This window comes from Alosa pseudoharengus, unplaced genomic scaffold (assembly GCF_046254945.1).
Source record: "Alosa pseudoharengus isolate Yale_2024_CS ecotype anadromous, Long Island Sound unplaced genomic scaffold, YU_APseudo_1.1 YU_APseudo_1.1_scf_13, whole genome shotgun sequence".
Lineage (NCBI taxonomy): Eukaryota > Metazoa > Chordata > Actinopteri > Clupeiformes > Clupeidae > Alosa > Alosa pseudoharengus.
Window position 1 is genome coordinate 22,651,881 of NW_027468598.1, and position 15,409 is coordinate 22,667,289.

The 15,409-nt window shown below is 39.8% G+C and overlaps 1 protein-coding gene and 1 long non-coding RNA gene across 2 annotated transcripts; both read left to right on the forward strand.

Annotated features, from left to right (window-relative positions):
• Window positions 1-749: 749 nt before the first annotated feature.
• On the forward strand, window positions 750-2,187 carry LOC143121185 (uncharacterized). Its single transcript, XR_012986426.1, has 3 exons — window positions 750-934; window positions 1,646-1,768; window positions 1,990-2,187. It is a non-coding gene; the product is annotated as an uncharacterized LOC143121185 (long non-coding RNA).
• Window positions 2,188-3,368: 1,181 nt separating this feature from the next.
• On the forward strand, window positions 3,369-9,763 carry LOC143121186 (uncharacterized). Its single transcript, XM_076281581.1, has 5 exons — window positions 3,369-3,414; window positions 5,212-5,429; window positions 6,343-6,542; window positions 7,013-7,072; window positions 7,941-9,763. Exons 2-5 carry the CDS (start codon window positions 5,332-5,334, stop codon window positions 8,225-8,227), a joined length of 645 nt encoding a protein of 214 aa, XP_076137696.1. The 5' UTR covers window positions 3,369-3,414; window positions 5,212-5,331; the 3' UTR covers window positions 8,228-9,763.
• The last annotated feature ends 5,646 nt before the right edge of the window (window positions 9,764-15,409 follow it).

Sequence of the window (15,409 nt, forward strand, 5' to 3'; positions counted from 1 at the left end):
GCCATAAAATCTGAAATGTAAACATTAATACCATAGCACCAATACAACAATATTTTGCAAAAAAAGCCCAATTTGTAATGTCAGTCATGATGGGTTCACCTAAAGTTAAACAATGCATGTCACAAAACAAACTTCTAGATATCTTGATCTTGAAAGCAAAGATATTGCCATGTATTGCTCCCATAGAAGAAGAGGAAAACAAATCTGACGTCATAATGTGAATATTTTTTTTTTTTTTTTTAAAAACGTTAATGTTATAATGGGAAATGTTTTATGTTATGACAAAAATGTAAGACATTATAATAAAATCAATAGGCCTCGTATATTGAGCTGGTATATTGGTATAACTTGCTAAGCTTCTGTTTATTTGTAATGTATGTCATAAATTGGTAGGTACCATTAAAAAAGGTCAAGAAAAATTCTGCAGCTCCTCTGCCTCCAACTCTGAGGCTGAAATCTGCTGTGGCGGTCGCATCTACTTACGTGATCGTCCAGAAATTGGTTGCTGTGGAAATGGTGCGTAAAATGTTTTTCCACTATGGTAAAACATTGGTATTTTAGCACATAGCATAGGCCTATGATACTATCTGAAAGAGATGATGACAGTTTATCATCCCTCAGTCTTTCAAGCTGTGCTTCTATTCGTCAATGCTGTCTTTGTCTTAACAATGAACGTTACAGATGCAAAATGTATTTTCTCTCTTGACTGAAAGAGCTCTTCTTTTCTCAGAAATCTACAACAAGTCCTCTCAACTTTGCTGTGGGCCTCTCACAGATAGAAGGGTCTTAACAAAAGTTACATCAGAAGAAATATGCTGTGGCCATAAGTCGTATGTTAAAACCTGCCAGTGTTGCTGCTTTGATAATTCAAGTCGGGTGACATCCCGAGCATTGGGTGGTCCGTGTTGTGACCAGGATCGTCTGTCAAACTCAAGTAGGTGACCTCACTTACCCTGTTTCTTCTGAAGGGTGAATCCATCACATTCTTGATGTTACAAGCTGAAGGTTTGTATTGCACAACACCCATTATTAAGTCTCAGTTATTATGATTAATGAAGTATACTAAGGCCTTGCTTGGCATGAAGAAAATGTCAGTTCACCTTCAGCTATGTTCTTTGCTATGGTGGATGATTGGAGCTTGACAATACGTTACTAAAATGTAACAAGGCACGCTCCAAACTTCCACAACAGCACAAAGAAGAAAATAGTTGAAGATGAATTAACCTATTTTCCAAGCAAGGGCCAAGTATACTTAGCCATAAAACCTAAAATGTAATCATTAATACCATAGCACCTAAACAGCAATATTTTGCAAAATAAGCCCAATTTGTAATGTCAGTCATGATGGGTTCACCTGAAGTTTAACCATGCATGTCACAAAAACAAAACTTCAAGATGGCTTGATCTTGAAAGCAAAGATATTGCCTTGTATTGCAGCCATAGAGGAAGAGGATAACAAATCTAACATCATAATGCAACATGTTTTTTTTCAAACCTTTAATGTTATAATGTCAAATATTTTATGTTATGACAAAAATCTAACACATTAAAATCAATAGGCCTGTATATTGAGCTAGCAAGAAAGGTATTTTGGTAAAATATGCTAGACTTCTGTGGGATTGTAATGTATGTCATAAATTGATAGGTACCATTAAAAAAGGTCAAGAAAAGTGCTGCGGCTCTTCTGCCTCCAACTCTGAAACAGAAATCTGCTGTGGCGGTCGCATCCACTTGCGTGATCATCCAGAAACTGGTTGCTGTGGAAATGGTGGGTGAAATGTTTTTTGACTACGGTACAGCATTGGTATTTTAGCACATAGCCTATAGCCTACGATACTACAGTATCTGATAGAGATGATGACAGTTTATCATCCCTCAATCTTTCAATCTGTGCTTTTATTCCGTCAATGCTGTCTTTGTCTTAACAATGAACGTTACAGATGCAAGATGTATTTTCTCTTTTCACTGAAAGGCCTCTTCTTTTCTCAGAAATCTACAACAAGTCCTCTCAACTTTGCTGTGGGCCTCTCACAGATAGAAGGGTCTTAACAAAAAATACATCAGAAGAAATATGCTGTGGCCATAAGTTGTATGTTAAAGCCCACCAGTGTTGCTGCTTTGATAATTCAAGTCCGGTGACATCCCGAGCATTGGGTGGCCCATGTTGTGACCAGGATCGTCTGTCAAACTCAAGTAGGTGACCCCACTTACCCTGTTTCTTCTGAAGGGTGAATCGATTATCTATAATATATTCTTCATGTTACAAACTGAAGGTTTGTATTGCACAACTCCCATTATTAAGTCTCAATTGTTATGGTTAATAAAGTATGCTAAAGCCTTAACAAGGCACGGTCCATGAAGAAAATGTCAGTTCACCTTCAGCTTTGTTCTTTGCTATGGTGGATGATTGGAGCTTCACTACGTTACTAAAATGTGAGTCACACTCCAAACTTCAGCACAGCACAAAGAAGAAAACAGCTGAAGATTAATTAACCTATTTTCCAAGCAAGAGTCAAGTAGACTTAGCCATAATCATTACCATCCCAGATGGCAAAATAATAAATAATTATTTTATTTATTATAATTTTTTTTTTTTTTATTTATTCATTAATTTAATTAATTTATTTATTATAAATAATTATTTTGCTATCTCTGCTATTTTAAACATGATAAGTGGTTTATTTTGGATACGTTTGGAAGCCTGCCCCAAGTACTTCCACTGTTAGCCTTTTGGCTGGAGGCGCTGAAGCCGATCAAACTCGGTACTCCTTCAGTCAACGTAATCTAGCTCTTGAGGGTGTGTTTGGCTCGTCGTCATGGTGAAATAGACCCTGGGTTGAAATCGCTCCGGAATTATGCTTTAACCTCCGCATGACTCTGCCCACATTGTGCGTCTGACTCGCTCTGGCCACACATGCACTCTTAGCAAAATATGCTGCCAAACTCGCACAATCTATTAATACTGGTTAATCTCACTAAGGAGAGCTCTAGAGTCTGTTCCATGACCAAACAATGAATTCAGCATGACTTCTGTTACTGGCCAATGCTGCCCATCACTGGGGTCATTTGGATGGCATTGACAGGTCATAACCATAGACAGTAAAAGGTCATAACATGCTCTCTGGACCTTGATGCCGGGGATATTGCCCGATCACAATTGCCATGTCAGAGATGTCGACTGGTCACAAAACAGACTCTGGAGCTCCCTCTGAGGGACTTCTCTCCTGGGACTAACCAGTATTACCACACAGCCACTGAAAAATACCAAGCTTTGTGTGTCATAATGGAACACTCCGAGACATCCAATCACTTGTCCGTCTTCATTCCTCCATGTAACTACTTCTCCTCTCCCCCCTGTCCTGTTTCACTCCGACAGACCAGCTGTTCCCAAGACCCAATGATGAGCCAAGAAAGGTCAGCACGCACTTACGGTCTGGACAAATGCTTGCCATATATAATATAATTATATTATATAATATTATGTTATACAACAGTTAGATCCGGTCAAACTATTTATTAATTTCTGATTGGACGAGAGGCATTCCATGAGTCATCATGAGTGGGGGTATCCCAGAACATCCCAGAACAAGACTTTTTACTGCTAGTAATCACTCTGCATATTACATTGAATTATCCAACAATCAAAGAGGGAATTATCCATTCACTCAAAGAGGAAAAACAGTGATTTTATCAAGTCACCCTGGAGTCAGAAAAATGCAAAGTAGTAGTAATTTCTTGCTAGCTTTTACAAAATATAAGGGCACAAACCCTGAACTTATTTGTCAATACAGCAATACTGCTGTTTTAGAGTTAGCTCCACCATTTTTTTCAAGTTCACTTTCAAGCAACGTACATCGCTCGAGTGGTGTTACATTGCTTGGCAACGGGAAACAACAATCATAAGATCATAATTATTTTGTGGGTGTAGGATGAACGAAATTAGTTGGCAACGGAACTGTATAAAAGCAATATGACACTCGTGGTCGTGGGTATATTAGAAAGCTAGATACTGCATTGTTCGTCGAGTTCTATTAGGTGGCATACATGACCGCACCCACCATATTACTGGGGGCAAACACCTTACTGCCTATGGGCAGTACTTGCCAACAATCGGAGACACCTGTCTGATTTCTAATCAGAGATACCTATTTCTCCATTGGCCTCCAGTGAATGTTGGCCCCACCTACGACGGAGTATTAGGGCCACACATGAAAAAAATATTTTTGCCAGGAAGAGATTAAACTCGACATGTCGACTTTAAAGCCATGATGTACAATGGGTACATCATGGCCTTCCCTGCAAGTATTTTTCTTGAACAGTCACTCAGTTTGTGGTAATGGCCTGTTAGATTTGCACAGTAACTGTGCACATCTTTACATTCCTTAATGATGGATTTCACTGAAATCCAAGGGATGTTTAGTGACTTGAATATTTTTTGTATCCATCCCCTCACTCATGTTTTTCAATAACCTTGACTCTCCGTTTTTTGGCGTGTTCTTTTGTCTTCATGGTGGAATTGTAGCCAGGAATACTGTTTGACAAGTGACTGGACTTTCCAGACTTTATATTACTATACTATACACATTTAAAGCACCAGGCAATCTTCATTTCAGCAATTCTGAGACTACTAGCACCAATTGGCTAGACCGCTGTTGATTTAGGTCAGTCACTTTAAGGGGAGTGAATATTTATGTTATTGATTATTTTGCATTATATATTTTTCATTAATTAACACTACTTTGTATAAATCTGTTTTCACTTTGACAAGAGGGGATTTTTGTAAATCATGTAAAAAAAAAATGGGCAAATTAAATTGATCAGGATTTCATTTCTAAAAGCAGTAAGAGTGGAAATATCCGGGGGGGGGGGGGGGGGGTGAATACTTTTAGATGCACATAGTGTGTGCAGACTGTGCACATTGTGTTCATTTGCTTCAATCTGTTACTCTGTTTTCCTCGAGGGTTATATTGTATTACAGTTAGAGATTTAGAGTTCTGTGAGCTATTTGGGTTTAGCAGAGGAGGGATTGGCACTGGCATCCGATTTCATATGGTTATGATTGTAACAGAGCACTGAATTTGCATTATGCATATATACGTGTATTAAGTGTTAGGGTTGGGCCTTTCTCCCTCTCTATCTCCTTCTCTCTCTCAGTCCTTTCCCTCCGCCCTCTCCCTTTTTTCTTATCGCTCTTCCTTGCTCGTTGTTCAGTGTTGTGACAGAGAGGTATACCACCCAGCCAAGAAGCGCTGCTATGAAGGAGTCCTTTTGGAGGCTGTGAACGGCTTTGCAGGCTGTCTGCAGGCATGCTCCAAGCTGGCCCAAACCAGAATGTATCGCAGTATAGGCATGGGCCCTCAGCCTCGCATGCACTACTGCGGACACAAGAAGTACCACCCCATCAAGCAGATCTGCTGCCATGGACGCAGGTACTGTACCATGTTAAATTTCCACATGATGACCTCGCAGAGATCTTTGTTTTTGCTGTGGTCTTTGTAATCGTTGGCATTGAAAAAGTTATTTGATCTTTGTTAGAAGCTTTTTGTGTCTATTTTTGAGTTTGAGGATGAAGAAGTGCTTAAGTAAATTTAGAATTTGAAATGTTCAAAATGTCCAACAGTAATCACAAAAGCACATAGAAAGAAGTCCAAATTGAAAAGTGTTCAAATCAAAAGCCATCAGATCAGTGAAAATATAAACTCTGGCATGTAGGAGTGCTTAAATACTCAGACATGAAGGAATGCTTCTGGAAGCAGCTCTATTGAGGTATCTGAATACCAAGCAAAAGGCCATCATGTGAGAGAGGGGAGGACATGTCCAGACTATTTCCTGTGCTCTGTAACAAAATAAATAAATGTAACCAGACGTTTTCCCTGCTGGCTTGAATCCATTTTCCATTATTTATTTGATGGTTAACAAAGTGTCTCTGTAGACTGCCCATAACACGTGAAACAGTCTGGCATACTCCTCCCTTATTTCTGGTGATCACATTATTTTTCGAGACTCAGTCTGAGTATTTGTGCATGTTAAGTTTCCAGCTCTTACCCTGAGCCAGACATCAGACATTACACAATTTTAGACATAACAGTGATGTCTCAACCCTGCTAACTTGTATACTGTAGCTAGTTTGTCTGCAGACATCTGATATTCTGGGAACGGGTGTCTGAAGAAGGAAAGAAATTAGCATAAATGGAATGTTTTTGTAGATAGTAGATTACACTAAGCCATTTGTCTCTCACGAGCCATAGGTTCCCCGACCTCCTAGTTTTGATTTTTTTTCTTGTTTTTGTGTGTGTGTGTGTGTGTGTGTGTGTGCTGTTTCTGTTGTTGTTGCATATTCAGACACATTAGGGTCCCTGAAATGTCCTGCTGTGGCACAGAGATGTACAACCCTTGGAGCGATGAGCCCTGCTCTGGAAGGTTCAAGAGTTCAAAGGGAATTTTTCTGGATGGCACGACTGCCAAAAACAAGGGGAAGGAAAGGGAGGTGGAAGGGACTTTCTTTCCTCTAGCCTCAGATCATCGTCTGAACTGTGACTCAGGTGGGTGAGATCAGCCTGCCTAGTGAAAGGCTTGAGTTAAGGAGTTGTGAGTGAGAGTGATTTGTCAGTGTGGTGGGGTGGGGGGAGTTGACACACATCCACACACTGAAATTGCCTCATACAAGCAGTATTTTTTCTTTTCTTTTATCACGATGCAAGCCTCAGGATAGAGCTATGACATCACAACTGACAAGACAAAGCATGCTTACAAACATGAAGCGGTAGTTGCACACTTACACACAGACAGTCTGATTTAAACAGTTATCCTCCTCCAGAGATCCTCCTTGTGTTTCCTGTCACTTTTGATGAAAGTACAAAACACTGAAAATCATTGAATTGTTGAAATACTTTTCCATACTATATTGACCTGCGTATAGACTGCCCAGTTTTCCAAACTAGGAAAATTAGGTATGATCCCCAACTGAATGTGTTCTCTCCAATGGTTGTTCTGTCCTCTTTATAACCTACAGGAGGCAGGCAGCTGCGACGTTTGGCACAGTGGAAGAGACAGGAAATTTGCTGCAGCCAGGGTAATGGCATGCTAGATCATGAGAAATGTTTGTTTGTTTAGAGAGGTGCAAAAGTCGAGCTTCCCAAAGTAAAAGTCCTACCTGTACTGTCAACACAGGTGATTTCACTAATTAGTGTATGCACCTGGCTAAGGAGTTGGGCCAATTGAAATCAGTTGCTTAAGTGAATGGTTGGAGCAAAAATTGGACTTTTACTTTCTGAAGCCAGACTTTTACATGTCAGTTTGTTTTTGTTCATAAAGATTTCCAGAATCAGAATGGGACAAGGCATGGGAAAAGCTGTTTGTCCACCCCTTTTTTGAATTTGTGCCTTTAACTTGTGATAATGCATGATGTAATCTGAGAAAATGCGAGGCTGAGATTTTAGAACATTGGTAAGCATAACACTGAGCTTTATTTTAAATAGAAAGTTTATGACATACTGTACATCAGGCAAGATTTTATAAGATAAAAAATAACGCAACAAAGAATGAAATTATTTATTATTAGCACCCATTTATACGGTCATTCGGATTGACTGCTGTATCCTCTCAAGGAAAAGTAGGCAACAACGGCTATTCCAATCAAAGATTCTAAGCTCTTGAGAACACCTGATTGGAATACATACATGTAAACAGACGGCACAATTCTTTCTGTCCATGTGAACGTGGCTATTGTAACTCCAAAGCTTTCCTTGTTTCCTCGGTACTACCCCTGTGTAGTGTAATATCTAGATTGATTTTATCAGGAGGTTAGCAGTAATCCTGTTCCTCTCACAGCTGGAAGGATGCCTGCTGCAAACATTTTAAATTATGCCAATACATTTCCCTTTCTTATCAATATCTGTCTTGTTTGTGTGTGTGTGTGTGTGCATGCGTGTGTGATTTAGTGTTTCTGGGTTGGGTCGAGAGCATGGCCCAGGCCCAGAAGCTGACCATGGTCATGACCGCTATCCTGAGGATCAATGGCACACAAGTGACCCCCGAGGCCCAGCCGCAACGCCTGCACATCTCCCTCAACTGTGTCCGCCCTCACACGCCGCACGGAGTAGCCTACCTGTGGACAGGGGCCAATTGCCCAACATTGTTGATCTCTGACATCAGTGAGTTGACCGCCCCAGTGCACGCACTTCTTTCCCGCCGGCAAAAACTCAAGTGTGACGTTTACGAGAACTAATGGATCATGAAACCTTGAAAGCATGGTCCAGGCTGGTAAGGAAGTATGGAGGTGTGTCATGGAGTTATGATTGTTTTTGTTTTTTTCATTTGCTAATTTTAAAGGGTGCTTTTACGATCCAAGGGTGCTTTTTCGATCCAGTGTCTATGTTACGATCATTCATTTATAAGCTTGTATGTACTGTGGTTATGTAGTAGTAAGCTATGCTTTATTACCCCCAGAGAAGAAATACTCTTTTCTGATTGGCTGTAGGGTGGCTATTAATTTTTAATAACAGGACACCTATGACGTAGATTTAGTAAAAAAAAAAGTTTAATCACCGTTCCATATCAATGCTCATTAAATGGTAAACGACGGTTGAGTCTGGAAGCAGGCTATAACTGTAAACAAGCTGACTGCCCACCGTCGTCACTGTCAGGACCAAAGAAAGTAGTAGGCCTACAACAAACTGAACAAGTCGGCTTCTTTTTAAACTGAACCATTTGTTTCCTTTTGCATGCTAGAAAGGCATATAGTGGCAACCCGGTGATAATCAGGATAACAGCCTTCGAGGTGTCCCGTTATATGGAATTAATGGGCTTGCCGGAGGAAACTCTACTGTGCATCAGGTAATTTTTTGTCTCCACCTCGTTCATTAATTTCGTATAACGGGACACCTCGGCAACCGTTATCTCTTACGTAAAAGTCAGACTGTTGAACACAGAATATTTGTTTCTTGGCATAGTGCAATATTTCTAAGTAAGAATGCAGCACGTTTGTAGTATCAACTTAATCAGCTCAGGTTCACTGTGAGTCTCCTCTCTATTTTTTTAGTTGAGTGATCTTGCCAGTTCAATTTAAAATAGCAAATTACTGGAGACTCAGATGCGGTGATTTCAGATTTATCTATTTGATCAAATCCCCTTAATTCCTATCAGTGTACCTATTTTATCTATTTTTATTCTATATTTATTTTAAATAATGAAATCTCAGGTCCGTATATTGGATGCCAACATTTGCTGTTTGGCAGGGTAAAACCTATTCAAGGGGAATATGTTTAGTGCTTAAATGACTCTAAAGCCATTATCTCATGGAAAGTGAATCCTGTAGGTGAAGTGTGGTAGGCCCTACTTTCAGACTGTAACACATAGCAAATAAACCTGCCAACATACAATGGCCTTTATTGGGAGCCTATACTGAGAGAAAAATTGAACATAATTGAAATAAAACAGCTTAACTAGAATATAGTCCTAGTCCTTAGAAACTAACTGTGGACTAATGTTAGTTATTATGACGCCGCGCAGCGAAGCGGCGGTCATATAGGTTTAGTCAGACTGCTGGACTGGACCACCCGAAAGGAGGGTAGGGCAGACACAGTTTTCTGTGAATATCTCGAAAACCGTAGGGTTTAGGAGGACCATTTTTTTTTGTATGTTGATCTCAAAGGGCCATGTCAACCCATTCCATAACCACTCATTTCATGTATAGCGCCACCTTGTTAAACACAAAAAAGTAAAAATGAGGTGTTGTAATCGCAGGTATCTGTGACCTAACATAGTCAAGTGTAGGATCATTATGACACCCTCTGAATGCACGGCAAGTTTCGTGGAATTCCGTTCATGGGGGGCCACACAATAAATTAATTTATGTTACTATACACCAACTGGCCTGTAGGTGGCCGGAGACAGTTTTCTGTGAATATCTCGAGAACCGCAGGGCCTAGAAGGTCCACCTTTTTTATGTATGTTGGTCTTAAGGGGGCATGTCAACCCATCCCATTACCACTTATTTCATGTATAGCGCCACCTAGTTAAAAAATAAAAAGCAAAACATTAGGTGTTTTCATCACAATATCTCTGGCTGACATGGTCAAAACTGCACGAAATTGAAAGTGTAGGATCATTATGACACCCTCCGAATGCATGCCAAGTTTCGTGGACTTTCGTTAATAGGGGGGCCTTACAATAAAATAATTTATGTGTACATTTAGTGACCGTACACCAACAAGGATTCCCAGGACACTGAAAGACCGGGGTACACGAAACTTGGTGGGCATGTAACCCCACATGGATAGCATGAAACCATCGTTTTGATCTGGAGCCCCCCCCCCCCCCGCTGGACTGGACCCCCCGAAAGGAGGGTAGGGCAGACACAGTTTTCTGTGAATATCTTGAGAACCGTAGGGCCTACGATTTTTTGCGTATGTTTGCCTCCAGGGGTCATGTTAGCCCATTTCATGTGCACACATGTGCATAAACAGATACACACACACACACATACATTCACAGTAATCCTACGTATGACACACACTCACACAGTAGACATATATACGAATGCATGCACATGCACACACACAGGCACATAAACAGGCAAGCACATGCACATGCATGCACGCACACACACCCACCCACCCACCCACACACACACATAAACATGTACACGCACACATGCACACAATTCAAGAATTTCTCAGAATTATGAACAGGCAAGATGGGGGTGGGGTTGTATAAAATGTATTTTACATGTGAAATCTATGAACTAATCATGTTTTGGTACTTGTTGTCTAGCAGATACCAGTGAGAATTGAGTGTGCATAATGCAATTCAGTGAGACAGTTAGAATCATATATGCCTTTCAGCGTGACTTATTTTTGTGGAAAACATGTGCTGGACTGGGCGCCGGTCATATTTTGTACCGCTCTGCGGTACATCTAGTTTTTCTCGTATTAGACCTGGCCTTGAGCTTTAAACTATAAGATCTTCAGCTTTTTGACATGCATAACGTCACATTTGGTCATAGGCCTAAGTTATAAATGTTCATGTATAAAGAAGGAGTAGCCACAAACTCTTGACTATTAATTTGTCACTGACATTTTGGCTACAGCCTTCATCAGGGTTCTCTTTCTTTGTTTATGATATCTTTCTAGCTAGCACTTCTGTTTGGGTGTGCATCCCTTCACCACGATTATTCATAACAAATGTAGCCTACAAGCCCATTGCCCTCACATCTGTGCATGAATGTGCGCACACACACACACACACACACACACACACACACACGTCTGTCTGTCTGTTTGTCTGTCTGTTATTCTCTCTCTCTCTGCATATCTGTCAAGCCGTTCGTCTGGTTGATTTCAAACTTGACAGGTGTCTTGCTATGGGCACGAGTAGGCCTAAGTGCAATGCCAAGTTTTAAGTTTGGATAAGAAATGCAAACAATATTAAATTTATCGGTAAGGTAAAAGAAGCACACATTGGCTTTCGTAGCCATTCAATAATAAAGACCCCCTGTGTGCGGTTTGCTTGAATAAAATAATTCAGCGGATTTTGCAACAACACGCCAACAAACACAGGTATGCTGTGGCTATTCAAAACAACATAAAAAATTATGTGCAATAAACTGACACTTGCAATGCATAACCAGCTACAGACAACGAGTGGCAGACAGAGCATGATGTCACTTATAGACTTTTTTTGTTTGTTTTTGAGTCACATAGTTGCACATTTCAAAGCCTTAGGCTTATAAGTATAGCCACATAAATGTCATTTTGATCAGCTACAGAAAACAAGTGGCAGACAGAGCGTGACGTCACTTATAGGCTACCAGAGATTGTTTTTAACAAGTCATTATGTCATTTCAAATTTCATATGATGATGCATCATTCAACAAAATGCTTTGTCATCAAGTTATTCAATAGGATAAACATATAGCCTTGACTCAAAACAGCTGTTACGGCTTATGTCATTTTGATCTGTAAAAAATGTCACATGCAGCCATGCTTAAATTCTGCTCAATGCACATTTATTATATTATAATATTCAGTATTTAAAGCAGGCCTACCTGTGGGCATGTAATTGGGCTACAGGTTTTATAGGCTACAGTAATACAGTCGCAAGTTTGAACAGGCACTGCACTAGTTCTCTTTAAATGTAGAAAAGCTATCCAAGCTACTAATAAGGAAGCCTTTCTGAAGCTATTGACTAGTTTTTATAAGATACATACTCACTATTAAGCTAAACAGTGATCTCTTCTTATGACATATAAGCTTGGCCCTATAAGCTTTAACCTAGCCTATTTAGAAAGATTGTCATTATATTTATTGATGTTTAGTGTACTTGTATGCACAGAATGTAGTTGCTATTTCCATGTTGATATGCAGATGAGCGCAGATAAACTGTTTACTGTGCACCAGGAAGTGAATTACGTTTCATGAAGGGCTAAGGATTTGTGTTTACACATCATCCAATTAAACATTGGCATTCCTCACAATTAAACATGGTCTAAACTCATCATGTACTGGCCTTCACAGTGAATATGTAAGTGGCCTTCTATAATGCTTTGGTAAGTAAACCACTGAATTTTCAGCCGGCCCAAACAGTGCCATAGGCCTATGCCATATAACAATATTGGAGTGGATTTGGCCTCTGTTGAGAGCGTCTGGCTGAACTTGCCATACCCATGTGGCCATCTGTCTTTGTGGTGATGATGATGTGGAATGACTGAAAGTTGAATGACTGAAGGTTAAATTTCCTGTGACAGGCGGTTATTTTTTAAGATGTATTCTAATGTGAATAAATCTTGTATTGTAATGTTGGCATGTAATGTTTCAATGTTGTAGCCTAGGCTACTGTAACCTGTACGTTTTGGGAATGTTGGAAAAGTTGAATGTTGAATGAAATATGCTGTCATAATATATATCCATGTATGTCCAGTTAACTGTATATCTATCTATCTCTCTATGTATTAGCCTACAATAAACCATTCTATTTTATATGTATTGTGTATGTGGTTCTCTGCAGTTGTTTTGTGTTGAGATAGGGCATAAAAGCATGCACTCAGTGAGTTAAAGTGAAAATATATCGGAGCGTTGTCCCCTCTCCCTCAAGATTTTTCTATAAAGCTGACCCAAATACACTACCATGTGATAGCATACTTGCTAAAGCATTAGTCTTCACCCATGTATCAGGCACCCTGATCAGTTCATGAGGCTACACCGACTGTAAAAAAATAGGGCTACACAAAGGTAGGTACTTCGCTCAATTTGTGCATGTATGTGCGCCATGGTTTTTAGAATTTCATGATGAAACAGCGATTTTTATTTTTGTCTTCCATTTTTGGCTGAAAAGTGCCTTGCATTATCAGGTGTTTAGAAACTGTCACAACTGCCATTAAAGGTGATCTAAGCCAGTGTTTTTCAACCACTGAATTACCCAAATGTCACTCACTGGTCCAGAAAAGCAACTGTTGCATCAAAGAATGTATAACCATGCTCTCATTGATTGTATGATTGCACTATTTGTGGTATGCAGGCATTGTACAACGGAGGCCCCATATCCAGTATTCACAGAATCATCACATAGCCTATCCAGTTCATAACAACAATTAAATTAGATATAGTCACCTACAACTGAGGTGAAGAACTACAGACCTGTCTCCCTTCTTCCTTTCTTGTCAAAGGTTTTGGAGAAAGTGGTCTTCAAGCAAGTTTGTGACTTTCTTCATCAGAATAATCTACTAGACCCTATGCAGTCTGGTTTCAAGAGTGGTCATTCTACTGAAACTGCTCTTCTGTCTGTGACTGAAGCATTGAGAGTAGCTAAGTCCTCTGCTCAGTCATCAGTATTAATTCTACTAGATTTATCTGCAGCCTTTGATACTGTTAACCATGACATTCTCCTATCTATACTATCTGAACTGGGAATTTCTGGAAAAGCTCTTGACTGGTTTGAATCTTACCTTAAAGCGCGTTCTTTCAACGTGTCTTGGCAGGGACAGGTATCTAAGTCTCATGCCCTCACCACAGGTGTGCCTCAGGGATCAGTATTAGGACCCTTGCTTTTCTCTATTTACACCACTTCCTTAGGTGATACCATTCGCTCCCATGGATTTGACTATCACTGTTATGCAGACGACACTCAACTTTACCTGTCTTTCCCACCTGATGACTCTAGTGTTTCCCACCGGATTTCTGCATGCCTTAAGGATATTTCAGCCTGGATGAAAGATCGGCACCTTCAGCTTAATCTCTCAAAAACAGAGTTTTTGGTGTTTCCAGCTAAAACAGCTATTCCCCAACAGATTAACATCCAGCTTGACTCAACTTCACTGACCCCAACTAGATCGGCACGAAACTTGGGCGTTGTAATTGATGACCGACTTAACTTCTCTGAGCATATAGCTTCTATTGCAAAATCATGCCGGTTTATGCTTTACAACATTAGGAAGATCAGACCTTATCTGACACAAGATTCCACACAACTTCTTGTTCAGACCATGGTCATCTCTAAGCTGGACTATTGTAATTCACTATTAGCTGGCTTACCCGCTTGTGTAACAAGATCATTACAGCTGATTCAAAATGCTGGAGCACGCCTGGTCTTCAATCAGCCAAAGAGGACACATGTAACTCCTCTCCTAGTTACTCTCCATTGGCTCCCTATAGTAGCCAGAATTAAATTTAAATCTCTCACTTTGGCCTATAGGACACTAACTAGATCTGCTCCTAGTTATTTTAATTCAATAATCAAGCCTTACATGCCCAACCGCCCACTGCGGTCTTCTGGTGAGCGTATGTTGTGTCGACCAGTCATAAAAACTGGGTCTAATTCCAGACTCTTTTCTTCAGTGGTTCCATGTTGGTGGAATGAACTGCCCAGTGCTCTCCGTTCCTGTGGTAGTTTTGGGTCGTTTAAGAGGGGTCTAAAGACATTCCTATTCAACATATACTTAGTTGTTTAAGCGCTTATGTGTTATGGTTTATATAATGTTGTTTTTATTTTAATTGGGCTGTTAATTAATTTGACATTATTGTTTATTATTGATATTCTCCTTAATGTAGTCTTAGCATGTTATTGTTTTTATATTATTGATTGAATTGACATTATTGTTTTATTATTGCCTTTCCCCTTTTTTTACATTGCTTTTTTTATTAGGCTATTGATTGAATTGATATTATTGTGTACTACAACTATTCTCCTTACTATATTTGACCTAGATTTTAATCTGTTCCCTGTTCATTTTTAAATATTATTATGTTGTTTTGTATTTATATGTCGCTTTGGACAAAGGCGTCTGCTAAATCCATAACCATAACCATAACCATAACCATAACCATAACCATACAAATGAAACAGAGGGCGCTTTTTTTTATTGAGCAGGTCTTGCATAGAAGTCATAATAAGGCCATATCTGTGTATTATTTGA

Excerpts from the sequence above, each read along its gene's own strand:
- LOC143121186 (XM_076281581.1), top strand. The coding sequence starts at position 5,332 with ATGTATCGCAGTATAGGCATGGGCCCTCAGCCTCGCATGCACTACTGC. Across the intron at positions 5,430-6,342 it reads ATCTGCTGCCATGGACGCAG|ACACATTAGGGTCCCTGAAA; the intron begins GTACTGTACCAT and ends TTGCATATTCAG. Across the intron at positions 7,073-7,940 it reads GGAAATTTGCTGCAGCCAGG|TGTTTCTGGGTTGGGTCGAG; the intron begins GTAATGGCATGC and ends TGTGTGATTTAG.